Source organism: Exophiala xenobiotica (assembly GCF_000835505.1).
Source record: "Exophiala xenobiotica strain CBS 118157 unplaced genomic scaffold supercont1.1, whole genome shotgun sequence".
NCBI lineage: Eukaryota > Fungi > Ascomycota > Eurotiomycetes > Chaetothyriales > Herpotrichiellaceae > Exophiala > Exophiala xenobiotica.
In genome coordinates, this window is record NW_013562494.1 from 779,005 (window position 1) to 791,655 (window position 12,651).

At 51.7% G+C, this 12,651-nt stretch overlaps 3 protein-coding genes across 6 annotated transcripts; 2 read left to right on the forward strand and 1 right to left on the reverse strand.

Moving 5' to 3' along the window:
• Window positions 1-768: 768 nt before the first annotated feature.
• On the reverse strand, window positions 769-1,958 carry PV05_00307. Of its 3 annotated transcripts, XM_013465189.1 has the most exons (3): window positions 1,915-1,958; window positions 1,815-1,868; window positions 769-1,754 (listed from the first exon to the last, which is right to left on the reverse strand). In XM_013465189.1, exon 3 carries the CDS (start codon window positions 1,410-1,412, stop codon window positions 846-848), a length of 567 nt encoding a protein of 188 aa, XP_013320643.1. In that variant the 5' UTR covers window positions 1,413-1,754; window positions 1,815-1,868; window positions 1,915-1,958; the 3' UTR covers window positions 769-845. The 3 variants fall into 3 exon arrangements, with proteins under 3 accessions (XP_013320643.1, XP_013320644.1, XP_013320642.1); XM_013465190.1 differs by having other exon boundaries at window positions 769-1,868; XM_013465188.1 differs by having other exon boundaries at window positions 1,815-1,958.
• A 188-nt stretch (window positions 1,959-2,146) lies between these two features.
• On the forward strand, window positions 2,147-4,193 carry PV05_00308 (uncharacterized protein). Its single transcript, XM_013465191.1, has one exon. The coding sequence runs from the start codon at window positions 2,794-2,796 to the stop codon at window positions 4,138-4,140; it is 1,347 nt and encodes a 448-aa protein (XP_013320645.1). The 5' UTR covers window positions 2,147-2,793; the 3' UTR covers window positions 4,141-4,193.
• A 235-nt stretch (window positions 4,194-4,428) lies between these two features.
• Window positions 4,429-5,916, forward strand: PV05_00309. Of its 2 annotated transcripts, XM_013465193.1 has the most exons (3): window positions 4,429-4,697; window positions 4,885-4,972; window positions 5,039-5,916. In XM_013465193.1, the coding sequence occupies exons 1-3, from the start codon at window positions 4,538-4,540 to the stop codon at window positions 5,697-5,699; spliced, it is 909 nt and encodes a 302-aa protein (XP_013320647.1). In that variant the 5' UTR covers window positions 4,429-4,537; the 3' UTR covers window positions 5,700-5,916. The 2 variants fall into 2 exon arrangements, with proteins under 2 accessions (XP_013320647.1, XP_013320646.1); XM_013465192.1 differs by having other exon boundaries at window positions 4,429-4,972.
• The last annotated feature ends 6,735 nt before the right edge of the window (window positions 5,917-12,651 follow it).

Sequence of the window (12,651 nt, forward strand, 5' to 3'; positions counted from 1 at the left end):
TACAAAACTTAGGAAGTATTTCGTCATGTTTTCTGATAGCAACAAAAGTAGGTAATGATCAACGGCCGTTGAAGCGAGCCCCGCATCTCTGCCGGATGTGTGGTCCGTCGGGAATCAGGAACAGCCTGACAAAGGCCTGTTGCATCACTGGCCGAGGCTACATGGCCCTCTGATTGGCTCTAAGGAAGCCTTTTCCACTTCACCCTGACATCAGAAGTGGTGGTACCTATGGAGCATTCAGAACTACCGACTGACCTAAACAGCGAGACAGGCGGCAGATAACGGGCCAGATATCCCAAAAGAGTGCAACGAGAGCGAGCTTCACCGAAAGAGGCTGAAAGATCAACCGTTTCAATATACTAACGTGAACAGTGACGTCGCGCCCTTGGCCGCACAAGGGGGCAGTTCTATCAGAGCCTTGTCGTTCCGGAAATACAGGCACAAGGCTTGTTGTAGGCTTCAACATGTCCTTTTGACGACACGTACACTTGTCACAAGGCTCATATAAAAGTCTACTTGGTTTGGCTTATGGCTCCTAACGGTCAAGCTGTTGATTGGGCTGCTGCTGGCAAGGCTGAAGGCTCACTTTGCAGAGGTCAATGTGGTGACGACACGACTTTGGGTGGAAGGTATGTCTAGGTGGAAGCCTTACCATTCGAACAACCAACAACAACTGTTATGCACCTGCTTTCTTCTACACCCAAGTAGCCGGTAGAATCAAGATGGGAATCTCTTACAGCACCGCAAAATGGGTGACACCCGTGTCATTTCAGGTCGAATTTGCGGGTCAAAACTATGGTATGCTATTGTCCCTCAATATGAAAGATATCCATGATCAGAGCTTGTCATTCTTCAGCCCTCAACCTTTCTTTGTCGCTAGGTTCTTCTTCCCGCAGCAACTCTTTCAAGTTGCCTAGCTGTATCGTCTCTGGAAGCTGGACCCTTCCAAACCTGCCGAAAGAGCGGAGCTGGAGCAGATGGTGAAGTTCGTGCCTTAGTATTGTCTTGGGGATCTGAGCATTGCAGGTAAGTATACCGCGTCTAGGATACCCGAGCACCCAATTGACACAGTCAGCTAGGCTGGTCGCCTGGAACTCTGGCCGACTGGACATCACCCAAGGATCTGTCACGATCAACACCTTCAGCCGACTATGGTATATAGTGACGAAACTTGGGCCAATGAACACCAGCTCGACCTCATCTCTACTTACATACATCGTGTCCAAGACGTTCGTCGGTATTGGCGTACTGGATTTCTTGCACAATGGTTCTGCAGCTTCTTCAGGGATCAACCTGCCACTTTGCCCATCAAGGTTCTGACCGGTTTGGGATTCGGTCTGGCGAGTGCTGCCAGTGACTGAATTGTTGACAGATGTCTGGTCTACGACCTGGTAACTCTTGTAGTCGAACATAAAGGCGATTGGAGAACGCTGCTCAGCATGTACGCGGTGGGATGTGCTGGGCTTGTGACGGCGAGAAACATCGCTAAGTAGGTACTGTTCAAGTCCGGTCGACACGCTAGATTGATCTCGTGTCTGACCGGACGCAACCAGGGTGCCTTATGTGAATCAGTACACGCCTGTGGGTGATGAGGACACTGTGTAGGTAGCGGCTTGTCTTCTTCTCGACTCAATTGGATTTTCTTGGGTTGTATATCAAGTCGGAGTTGTTGGGAGCTATCCCACATCCATCGTAACACCTCGGTAATCTTGAACGCTGTTCTGTTCGATCTTGTGATCCACTCCCAGAGAAATCTATCATGTAATAACATGGTCAATTGGGTGTCAATAATCTGGGGATCAGCGGGGTACTACTAAGCGGTGAAGCCTCCCTTGTGAGCATTCTGTGTTCGACAAATTTGTGCCTATCTGGGATGATCTCAGCCAGCAGCAGCATTTCTTTTGTTTTGTTTACCTGTGTGTCGAAGTGAGATTCAAATCTCATCGGCAAAGCTCCTGTTACACAAGCGAGGGATGTGGCCGAATTTTAAAAGTGAGCTGCAGATTTGTTCAAGGGTCGGCAATCGTCTCCCACGCCAAGAGATGCGCATCCAGGCAGCCAGCGCACTCCATTGGTCCTTCGCTCATGCTTATCAGTGTTGACGGTCGCGTGGAAATCCGCGCCTCGCTCAACCCTCCACCATCATCCTCGATCATGCAGGCCTTCAACACCATTTCCTTCATCTGACCAATTTCCGCGTCATACTGGAGTGTCACCAGGGCATCAAATGCACCTCCATCCTCGGCTCGTCCCTCTGGCTGCCGCAGAATCAGCCTGAGGTGAGAGATCGGAGCTTCCTGTTTTCGCCCGGAATGGGGGGGTATGACTTCCTTATCTGGGTGCCACTATTCATTCGTAACTGCTGCGGCGGGAGGTGGCCTGCGCACATCCCACTTCGTCTGTCATTTCTCAGCATGACTGTTGCATTCGTTCTTCAATAGTTCTGCTTCTCTGTGTTGACGTCGGTTTCGAAAACTCCGTCGCTGCGTTTACTGGTCTCTAGCTCGGGCATTTGACTGCCACGCCTGCTGTTCGGACTCGTCGTCAACGAAAGAACTCTAGCAACATACGAAATATCATCCTCTCGCCAACTCAGTATTGACACCGACATTCTCCTCAGCTTGTTTGGCAGCACGAGAGAAGCTGATGTTATTGAATTTCTGACTGAGATCATTGCCTTTGCGTTGGCCGGACGCGCTTCGGGAACCTGAGTTGTGAAAGAGATGATAAGAACATCGAGGGCGAGATAGTCATCCGATTCACTCGAGAGAACTCTCAAGGACTGGCAGAATCATGGGTTTATCATACATCTCGCTTCTGTTGAGGCCAGCCCTTCCAGAACACTGTACTCCGATCACTCCCTTCCTCTTCGATCTCTCCTCATACTTTGGACTTTGCATTCCTACACCATTAGCGGCAATATCTACGCTGCTCGGTACACTGTCGATCATTTCATGGCTATTTGCACAGATGCCGCAGATCTTCAAGAATTACCATATAAAATCCACAGCAGGCCTATCGATATTCTTTTTGGCAGAATGGTTATTGGGCGATTTGACGAATCTGCTTGGTGCATTGTTTACGAAGCAGGCTGCTTGGCAGGTTATCATTGCAAGCTACTATGTGTTTGTGGATGTTTGTCTTGTCTTACAGTACTTTTGGTACACCCATGTCGCGAAGTGGGTGTACGCTGAGAGCTTGCATTCTCCTGCAAGTAGCGAGTTTGATGACGCAGACAGCGCTATCATCAACACCCTATCTCCTATCAACACCAATTTCACCAGCGGACCAGCATCCCTACTGGATTCAGAGGAGGATATCCAGAAGTCGGCTCGTCCGACCGAGATTGAAGGACCAAGATTTTTACAGGTGCATTATGGTGAAAAGAACGGGACTCCTCGGGAGGGTACCAATATCGACAAGGCCGCTCGGAGCTGGATGCCTTCACCATCGCCCCGAACATTCTTATACGCTGCGACCCTGTCTTCTCTAGCATCAACTGTGGTGGCAGCTCCCATACCGTTCCCCGCAGACCATCGACAGCACGGAATCCATCTTTTGCGCGTCGAAACACCTCTCGAAATTGCAGGCACTATCTTGTCCTGGTGTTCTACTCTCTTGTACTTAGGTTCGCGATTGCCTCAACTGTACAAGAACTGGAAACGACAATCGACAGCTGGTCTTTCGCCACTTTTGTTCTTCGCCGCATTCTGTGGAAACTTCTTCTACTCCACATCGCTCCTGACGAACCCAAATGCATGGGACGATTACGGTCCTTACGGGCACCATGGCTGGGTGGATGTCCAAGGCTCACAAAGGTGGGCTTGGGTTGCGAGAGCAGCTCCTTTTTTTCTGGGCGCTGCGGGTTGTCTAAGTATGGATGCTATGATGGGAGTCCAGTTCATGATGTACGGAGAACTCGAGGACAGGCTGGTCAAGGTCAGGGATAAAGACGGATTCAGTCACTGGGAGAGAGTCAATGGCTGGATGAGAGGATGGATACCCAACATGGCTGGAAAGGATAGAGTGGTCGATATGGCTGAGAGTCAACGACTGCTAGGTGAAAGCGGGCAAATGGGCATGAGCAGGAGAAGGAGCATCCACGCTGATTATGGGGCTGTTGGCAGCCATGATATATGAGTTATATACCTGTGATTGACGTAGAGAGAATGAACATAGAACAATGTGATGACTACATTTAACATGGCTGGTCTTGATCCTTGCCGGGACGAGTCTTGGGGCGGACGTCAAGATCTCTAAAGCTCTCAATATATGGAAAAATTCATCATCAATGATATTGCGCACGTTTTTGTTGTTCATCCTGGACACTTTATATAAGGAACTCCTTCGTCGTCGTCCATCGGCTTTAATAAATCCAGATGCCGGTTGACGTCAGTCTGAGGAGGAAACAATTCCATCCTTACAACTCCCAATTGCTTGCATCTCCGCATCCAACATCTTTGCTTACAATTCTCTTCTTTCAACTGCGCGCCGTCAAACCTGGAAACCCGATATCTAGGGTCACCCTGGAGAATTCATGATCACCTCGAAGCTCGTCCGGCCTATACTATCTACCAGCGCCGCATTTGCCTCGTTTATCCGCCCTGCAAATACCCCGCAGTTTCAGGGAATTGGGTTGGGATCTGGGATTTTCCAGCAGCCGTTGAGAAAGATGCATATCCAAAGTATTCCTATGTGTATGTGCTGTTCAGCCCGTGGTATTTATCTAGTCGTCGGTAATCAAGCCGGCGGTGGAGGGGAACTTGCTTGAGCTGCACCGGGTGAGGAGAGGAAAGAGAGCGGAATATGCCCTTCCGGAGAATCGATGGCAGCAGGAATATACTGTTGATGCTGAGTACAATGGCTGATAGCGATGCTCATCAGGGGTTGGGTCGTCCAACAACTACGCCTACCTCGTCAGTGACGATGAGACGAAAGATGCGGTCATCATCGACCCAGCCAATCCTCCCGAGTACGTTCCCTCTCCCACTGTCCGTCCCATTGTCCTCGTGGCTCACTAACGCTGGGCCGTCGATAGAGTTACACCCATCCTATCCGAGAAATCCAAAACGCTCAATCTCACCGCGATCATGAACACCCACCACCACTGGGACCACGCCGGCGGCAACAAGAAAATCCTGTCCTCGCTACCCTCCCAGATACCCGTCATCGGCGGCGCAGATTGCGAGGCCGTGACCAAGACCCCCCCGCACAATTCGACCTTCTCCATTGGCAAGAACATCCAAGTCACGGCCCTGCACACCCCCTGCCACACGCAGGACAGTATCTGCTGGTTCATGGAGGACTCCAAGACGAACGAACGCGTCGTGTTCACGGGCGACACATTGTTCATTGGTGGATGCGGGAAATTCTTCGAGGGCAATGGCGCAGAGATGCACAAGGCGCTGAATGAGGTCCTTGCGGGTCTGCCGGACGATACCAAAGTCTACCCGGGCCACGAGTATACCAAGTCGAACGTCAAGTTTTTGAAAAAGGTGCTCCCGGGCAACGAGGCGGTCGACACACTCGAGAAGTTCGCGGACGACAATCAGCAGACGCAGGGCAAGTTTACCATCGGACAGGAGAAGGCACATAATGCCTTCATGCGGGTGCACACGGACGAGATGAAGAAGGTCACGGGCGAGACGGAGCCCGCTGCGGTCATGGCTAAATTGAGAGAGATGAAGAATGCTGGTTAAAAGTTTTGAGGCTGTTGTATTTCAATGAACGGTAGGGATGATGCCCACCATGACGTTTGTGTAGGTAGATGACTCTCCGTGACTTGCGAAGACAAGCAAGGAAGTTTTAATCTCCGCCGCGTTAGCTAGCCGTAGGATCCTCAATCTTCCAAGTCGCCTGTAGAGTAAGTCCTCATTGCCGCAGTAGAATCACCTGCAAAGGCGTGAGCTGTTTGTGCTGAGCTTCTGAGTCCACTAGTAGTGTGGAAGACCGGAGCGACGTGCGAAGAGCGAGTTCTGGCATACACGAGGCCCAGTGCCTCTCGCCATGTCATACTACCCGGTGGGCCAACGGTATCAAGCTCCTGCGAAACCAGAAGAAGAAAGGAAGACTGACGCCCGGGTTTGCTGTGTACAAAGACGAAAAGCCAGCTCTTAGCATACTTCGAGATAAATCAGAAATCCCAGAAAAAATGCGAGACGAGGGTCCAGAGGGACGAGGCATGTGCAACGACCGACGAATACAGCGATCGCAGAAGCGACGCCCCCTACTCGTAGTTAATACTGGTGTGAACGCAATACTTGTGTCCTTGCTGCAAGTTGCATCTGGTACAAGCATCCTTTTTGTGGTTGTCCAAGAAATTCGGGACTTTGCGAGCCTGACCTAATACTGAAAACCGCATTTCTCGGACTTGCGAGCCTACGAGTACTGTGTGTACTTAAAACCCCATGATTGAATCATGCCATGGGAAGTCTGACGGGGCGTGTACACTGGCAAAGATTTGGTGATGTACCACAGGATATATTTCAACGGAAACGAACGCCTCTGATCCACTAAGTACTTTGCAACCATCAAGCGGAAAGACTCAGAAATCACGAGCAGTGTGCGTGCCGCCATATTATCGGATTCGAGAGCACACACGCCAGGGTTACTACGGATGGTCCTCGTGAAGAACCGTTTGTTTGTTGCAACTTGAAAGTGTACAAAGTACGTGTAGGTGCGCCAGTTGTCTGGCTGGGTCACTGTGGTTTGCCCAAGGACTGGAGCGATTGCCAGATTGACGTCAGCAATATTGTCTGCAAGCATACCATAGTAACCTTGTTTCCAGAATCCTGTGGTGAAGATTAAAAAGTTCATGCAACGACATTGTTTGAGATGTAAGGCATGGCTGGTTGAGCCGTCTTCCTGCGGGCCGCAAAAAGCGGCCGAGCCTCCACTGGTTGTACGAGTGACTCTGCTTCGTCGTTTGTAGGATCGACTTCCGTGTAACGCAGGGAGCTTGTGGCGATTTTCACTGATCTTCGATGTTGGGGAGTTGTTCAGGCTGCTTCGCTGGCCCTCCTAATGTTGCCTGGAGCGGTGAGCAGATCGCAATAGCTCGCTCCATTCGGTGACGTCGAATCCACAGCCTGGACCATTTGTGCAGTTGAGCGTTCGACCACTTGGAAGCAGTAGGTTGACTTGACATTCACGTCCTGACTCGGTCATGGCCAATTGGCTCGTATCAGAAGCAGGACCATCGGAAAAGGTTCGCACTCGTACATGTCCCTGACCGGATTGACTACTTACTTTCCACGAGGCGGGATGTACACAGCAGCGCCGCTTCACGCTTGATGCACACCAGCCGCCGGTTCCGTTGACCAAGCAAGCCAGGAGGCACATTAGTGTTAATAACTTAAATGTCCATAGACCCCTGAGTGCACGACCAGCGAGTCAGGATCGATCATACGGGGGCTGAGATTATTGAAATTCCGAGGCAAAAAAGATCGTCGCGAGATTCCCACCGCGTGGATAGATGTATCGAGTCACACAAGTACTCGTACTTTACCGGCGTGGTCGCGTCGTCGATCTCATGGTTGGTGAAAAAATTGACAAAGACATAAAGCGATGCTACCATGAACGGATATGATCGACAAGCGAGAGACCAAGGGGCCAGAAACGACTTCGAGTCCCTTCTTCCGTATCTCGTAAGAGGAGTGAAGCTGAGGTGAAGTGACTGGTTTCCAGCCCATGATGGTCCAAGGGCTTTTGTTGGCCATAGCATCAAATACGAACCCCCCCTCGTTTGTCACGTCTCCCGCGGCTCACTGCAGAGATGCCTGCTTCAGGTCATCCCGGAATTCTCTGCACAGGTGAGGCAGGGGTGCCTCGGTCGTTTTAGACTGCATGAGCCTTTGGATAAGAAGACGTCACGATTTTCACGGACTGTATTACCACTTGTAAAACTTCCTTGACACTGATCCCGCCTGGTGACTCGGCCTTGTTGCGAGTCAGTTCCGCATGCATCGGCAGAGCCTGACTTGACCCGGACGACGTTCATCTACAGTATTTGTGCTCGGTCAACGAAAGTAATCGGTGAATGGGTTGAACAAGCCTAATCGAGCGACAGGCTTTACGTTTGATGTGAACATCACCACCGGAAGTAGACGAGTTGGCACTTCACCGGAAGATGCCTTCGCCGCTAGCAGCAAGGGTCTCAGCCAAACGCTACTCTACATACGAGTAGTACCTATACTAAGCAGGGGGCGTCTGTCCCCTAGTGTGAATAGAAATGGAAGCGACACGATAGGGTGCGAGATGGGTAATCGCCTGGTGGAACAAGCATCAGACCCGGCATGATGCCGGTAACATTAACATGTTAAAGGTGGCCGTGCCGGAGATAGCCATCTTTCCAGGGTTGCGGTACCACGTTTTCGAAACACCTTCTTCCCAAATCGGAAGTCCTGAGGCATTGATGAACAGCAACAAAATATAGATGAAACTCGCCGTACTGACGAGTGCCAAACACAAATTTTGTGAAGGCTGGAGCAGCCCAGGTCGTGCGAAAGGCTGTATCATGGACCTGTTGTCTGTCACGATATCATCCCATAGACGGTGGGACGGGTGAAGGCCACAGCAGCGCATATCACACGCATCCCAAAGGCCACCGCGTCTTGGTTCCGAAAAAACTACTAAGGTATGATCGAAAAGGATCAGAGGCAAGCCGAGGGTGTCTGAATGTGGGCCATGTCCGATCCGCACGATGCGGTGCGTATACCCTGGCCTGGACCCGCGCCCACACCGTTGCCTAATGCTGGGGTTGCCCGAGCCGTGCGATGGTGAGCAAAACCTAGCTCGCTCTGTATCAAGCTAATGACGCCCGGATTCAAATTCTTCGCCGCCAACACCGACTGGTGTTGCCAGCTGGAAAAGTTCAGGATGCTTGTGGGCGAGTCTTCGTTCTGCTCGTAATCCTAATCCTTTAGATAGGACGTGGAACGTGGACAGTGGGTCTGGGATAGACCGGAAACATCAAGGCTATTCATGTGGATCTTGGATGATGCTGGGCCTCGCATGCCCTTTTGAGTTTGGGACTTTGGCGCTTGGAGATCGTCCATGCGCCCTCTTGGCCTGAAGAGCAAAGGAGCACACGGAGCACTAGGTTCAGGAGCCTGGCTCAGGACTGTTGCGTGGAATCGGCTAGTGACATATCAGCCACCCAGGTTGGAGTCTCAGCTTCTGTGGGGGCTGCCCGTGGTGGTTGGACATAAATGTTCAAATTTTGCATCTGCGTTAGCGTTCAGAAGGCCACGAAGGCCCAATGTTCCGGGCCTGCTGGTAGGTGGCTGGTGTCAAGTTGGCTGATGACGCCAGGTTCAGCTCTTAAAGTGCAGGCAGGGCCCCGTCTCCTGCGTGGTCGTTCGTACACAGTAAAAATGTTGGTGCACGCCCGCAGGATTGCAGGCATTTGCCAAGCGACACCATAGACAGAACCAGAACCACCGAGACAAGTTTTCGAGGCTGTGCAGCAGCAAATTTCAAGCTTCGTATTGCAGATCGGCGGCTGGACCAGGAAAGCGACTCTCTTTCGACCTGTCCGTGGCGCGGAAACCGTAGGGGTGTTTCCGCCAGAGTAATAGTGCTTCGACAATAATGGATGTACAGGGGTAGTCTTGTGAGATGGGCGCGACCACTGATTCCCAATTGAACCCCCAATCCTGCCTGCATGCATGAGGGCTGTCCGGACACTGAGGGTGCTATCGACCAGGATTTGAGCCGGTCGCAGAGACACGACATTTACGATCAGTTCCTGTGTAAATGAAGCGTCGCGGCGGCCAAGTGTGGCGTACCTATTGGCCTACACTTTGAAGCCACTGGGCGCTCCGTGCTCCAATACTCCATGTGGCATGGCGTTGGAGGAAAGCTGGATCTATGTGCCTTTTCCCAGGAGTTCAGGGCGGCGATTCTACGTAGTAAGTCGCCTGAAGCTCTTGACTACAGACAAATATATGTTTACTGTGTAGAGTCCGGGCGTCTGCATGATCAAGAGGCACTGAGGATTGTGTGAACGTGTAACAGCATTATGTTACACTGGCCTTCCGAGGTGTCTCAACTTGGTCGGCAAATCTCATCAAGTTTCCCTCGCCGTGCATGATTGGCGTCAGGGTGATCGACTGGAACGAATTGATCGGGATCGTGACATGATTTGACATTTTTGGAGCGTCCTCGGCGTATGAAGGGCCTTGGAGGCGGTCTGGAGTGGAAGTGCAATGACTGACACTAGTCGAATTCTAAGGGGATTTGCTGGAGTTCTGATTGTGGGATCCACGGCATCAAGTGGGCAAAGGTTCTGGTTGTTCTGATGTGATGGGGCGCGAAGGAAGATCCAACTTGGAATAATTAATGGCGCAGGCTCAGGCAAGTGTTTCGCCAGGGCTGCACAATGGTGGTCCAGTCAGCCTGCCGTAGGGATGCATCTCGGGTCGATGCCGGGGGCAGATTTGGCTTCGCTTCTTAGAGGTAGCTCGGTGGTTCGTGGTTGATAGGCTTTTGAAGGCCACGAAGATTCGTGGCTTAGAGGACAAGGAGCGAATTCTGTGACTTGTGATGCGTGATTGGTAAACTTGGTCGATTGGTCGCAACGCAGGTCCCAAATGCAAAGGTGCAGCAGGTGAGTGAGAGTTGTACATACCTTACTCTAGTACAACGTAACGCAGCAGGCAATTTTCGAACCAGGATGGCAACTTGTGAAGGGTGCTCTTGTGAGGCAGCATCTGGATTGGGGGAGGCGGTCGGCGATAGCACACTAAGTGCGGTTCAAGCCCAAAGTACGGTCGCTTATGCAACGCCATAAAGATAGTTATAACGGAAACCCGCTCAGCTCGGCCTGGTGAGCCCTAGGAGCATCCTGGAGCATCCTGGGAGCATCCAAAATTCCTCGCCGTGAACATCACGCTGCAAGACCCAAAGTCAATCTCCGAAAGACGTGGAACGATTGGCAGGGAAAAGCACCGAAAGGAGGCGTGCGATGCATGAAAACCACCTCGAATCTTCTCCACCACGAGTCGATTGATGCTACTGATCACTACGAGCGAGGGGATCAGGGATCTGAACTCGCATCCTTACCGCATGATGCGTCTCTTTCCTTTCTGTTCTTTTCCCTTTTCCCTTTTTCCGTTCTGCACCACGCAACTCTGCCACACTTCAGTCTCCACGAGTCTCGAGCCTTGAGCCTTTTTTTCGAGCCACCCGAAGGACCCCTGTCTGGCATGACATTCCCATTCTCACAATTCATGGGTTCTCTCGTTCTCGCGGTGCTCCACCACTTCCACTTCCCCTGTGCCCTGTTCTACCCTGGTGCCTGTCCAAGTGATTCCTGGCGAGTGTCACCATCCTGGCGTCACGCCGTTCACGCTGCGGCAACTCCATGGGATGGGTTCTTTTGCATTTCACCATCTCCACTTTGCGCTGTCTTCTTACTGCCTACCCACGTAGGTAGATTATGCATCTGCAGTCCTGACAAGTCCACTCCACATGGCAGCCATCCGTTGCGATGTTCGTTTTTTGGTTCACCGTGCACCACGAGACCCTGGTCACATTCTTTTCCTGCCCTTGGAGGCGATATGCTCACATCGGCCCTTCAAGGCTCACTGAACCGCAGCAATTTCAGACCAATCCACCGGACAGCGGCTAACTTGAGCAAATTGATCGACTGTCTTTCCACACTAGGCACCCAGTCCGGATTGCTCGCTTCGAGCAGGCATGGTTGTCTGCTGCGACTTTGGGTGGGCTGGAGCGAGGCTCATGTTTTGTCTGGTGTTACGAGTTACAAAGCCTCGGACAAATTCGAGGCCCCTCGTACGTCCTATCTCCTGCACGCACATCCGTTGCTCTCCTCGCCTCAGCCGACGACGAGTCATCCTGATTCAAGAAGTCACCGACCCTGGCCATACGCGGCTTGTTTTCGCTTTCCCTTCCTGGCTCCTGCACAGATACCTCGTACTCGTAGCGTTTGTGATGCTTTGATGCTAGGTGGACACTCGACATCGCGTCATCCCGTTTTCTTGTCGGTGTCAAGGCCAGGGCATGTCTTTCTCAAGTCTCCGCCTTTGACCCCTGCCTCCGCCTCTCCGACCGACAGACCATGTTCGGGTTGAGCCACTTTTATCAGACACTCGAGCCACCAGCCGGCCCGGCTTTCAACCTTTCAGTCTTGTCCTTGATGATTCCTTGGGGCACGCTTTCACGCTTGGGCCGTTCCCGAGCTAAAACACTAGCGTCTCTCACAATTTTGACTTCTCTTGACTGCTTTTGACACTTCACACTTACTACCACGGCATTTTTCGGACAGCCTTCATATTCCAGGCTACACTGATTCGAATCAGACCATCGTGTCTATCCGTACCCGTTAGTTACCACATTCAGTTAACCACATTCAGTTTTTGCCATTATTCAATCAATCATGGTCCACACGGGGTCTCCGTCCCGCCAAAATCGGTGTACTTGCCTGGCTCCTTGCCGCTGAACATTCCCTGCTCAGAGCTCACCCTGCTCAAGGTTTGTGCCCCTTGACTGCTATCCATCATCCTCGCCCGTGCTCCTACGGACTTACCGTTCTTCTGGTGCTTACGCCTTGCGTTCAGCCATTTGACTTCGCGTCAGTCTTCCCCATATTCCCACAAGACTACGCTACTGCTGCCGCCCGGTTCTGAC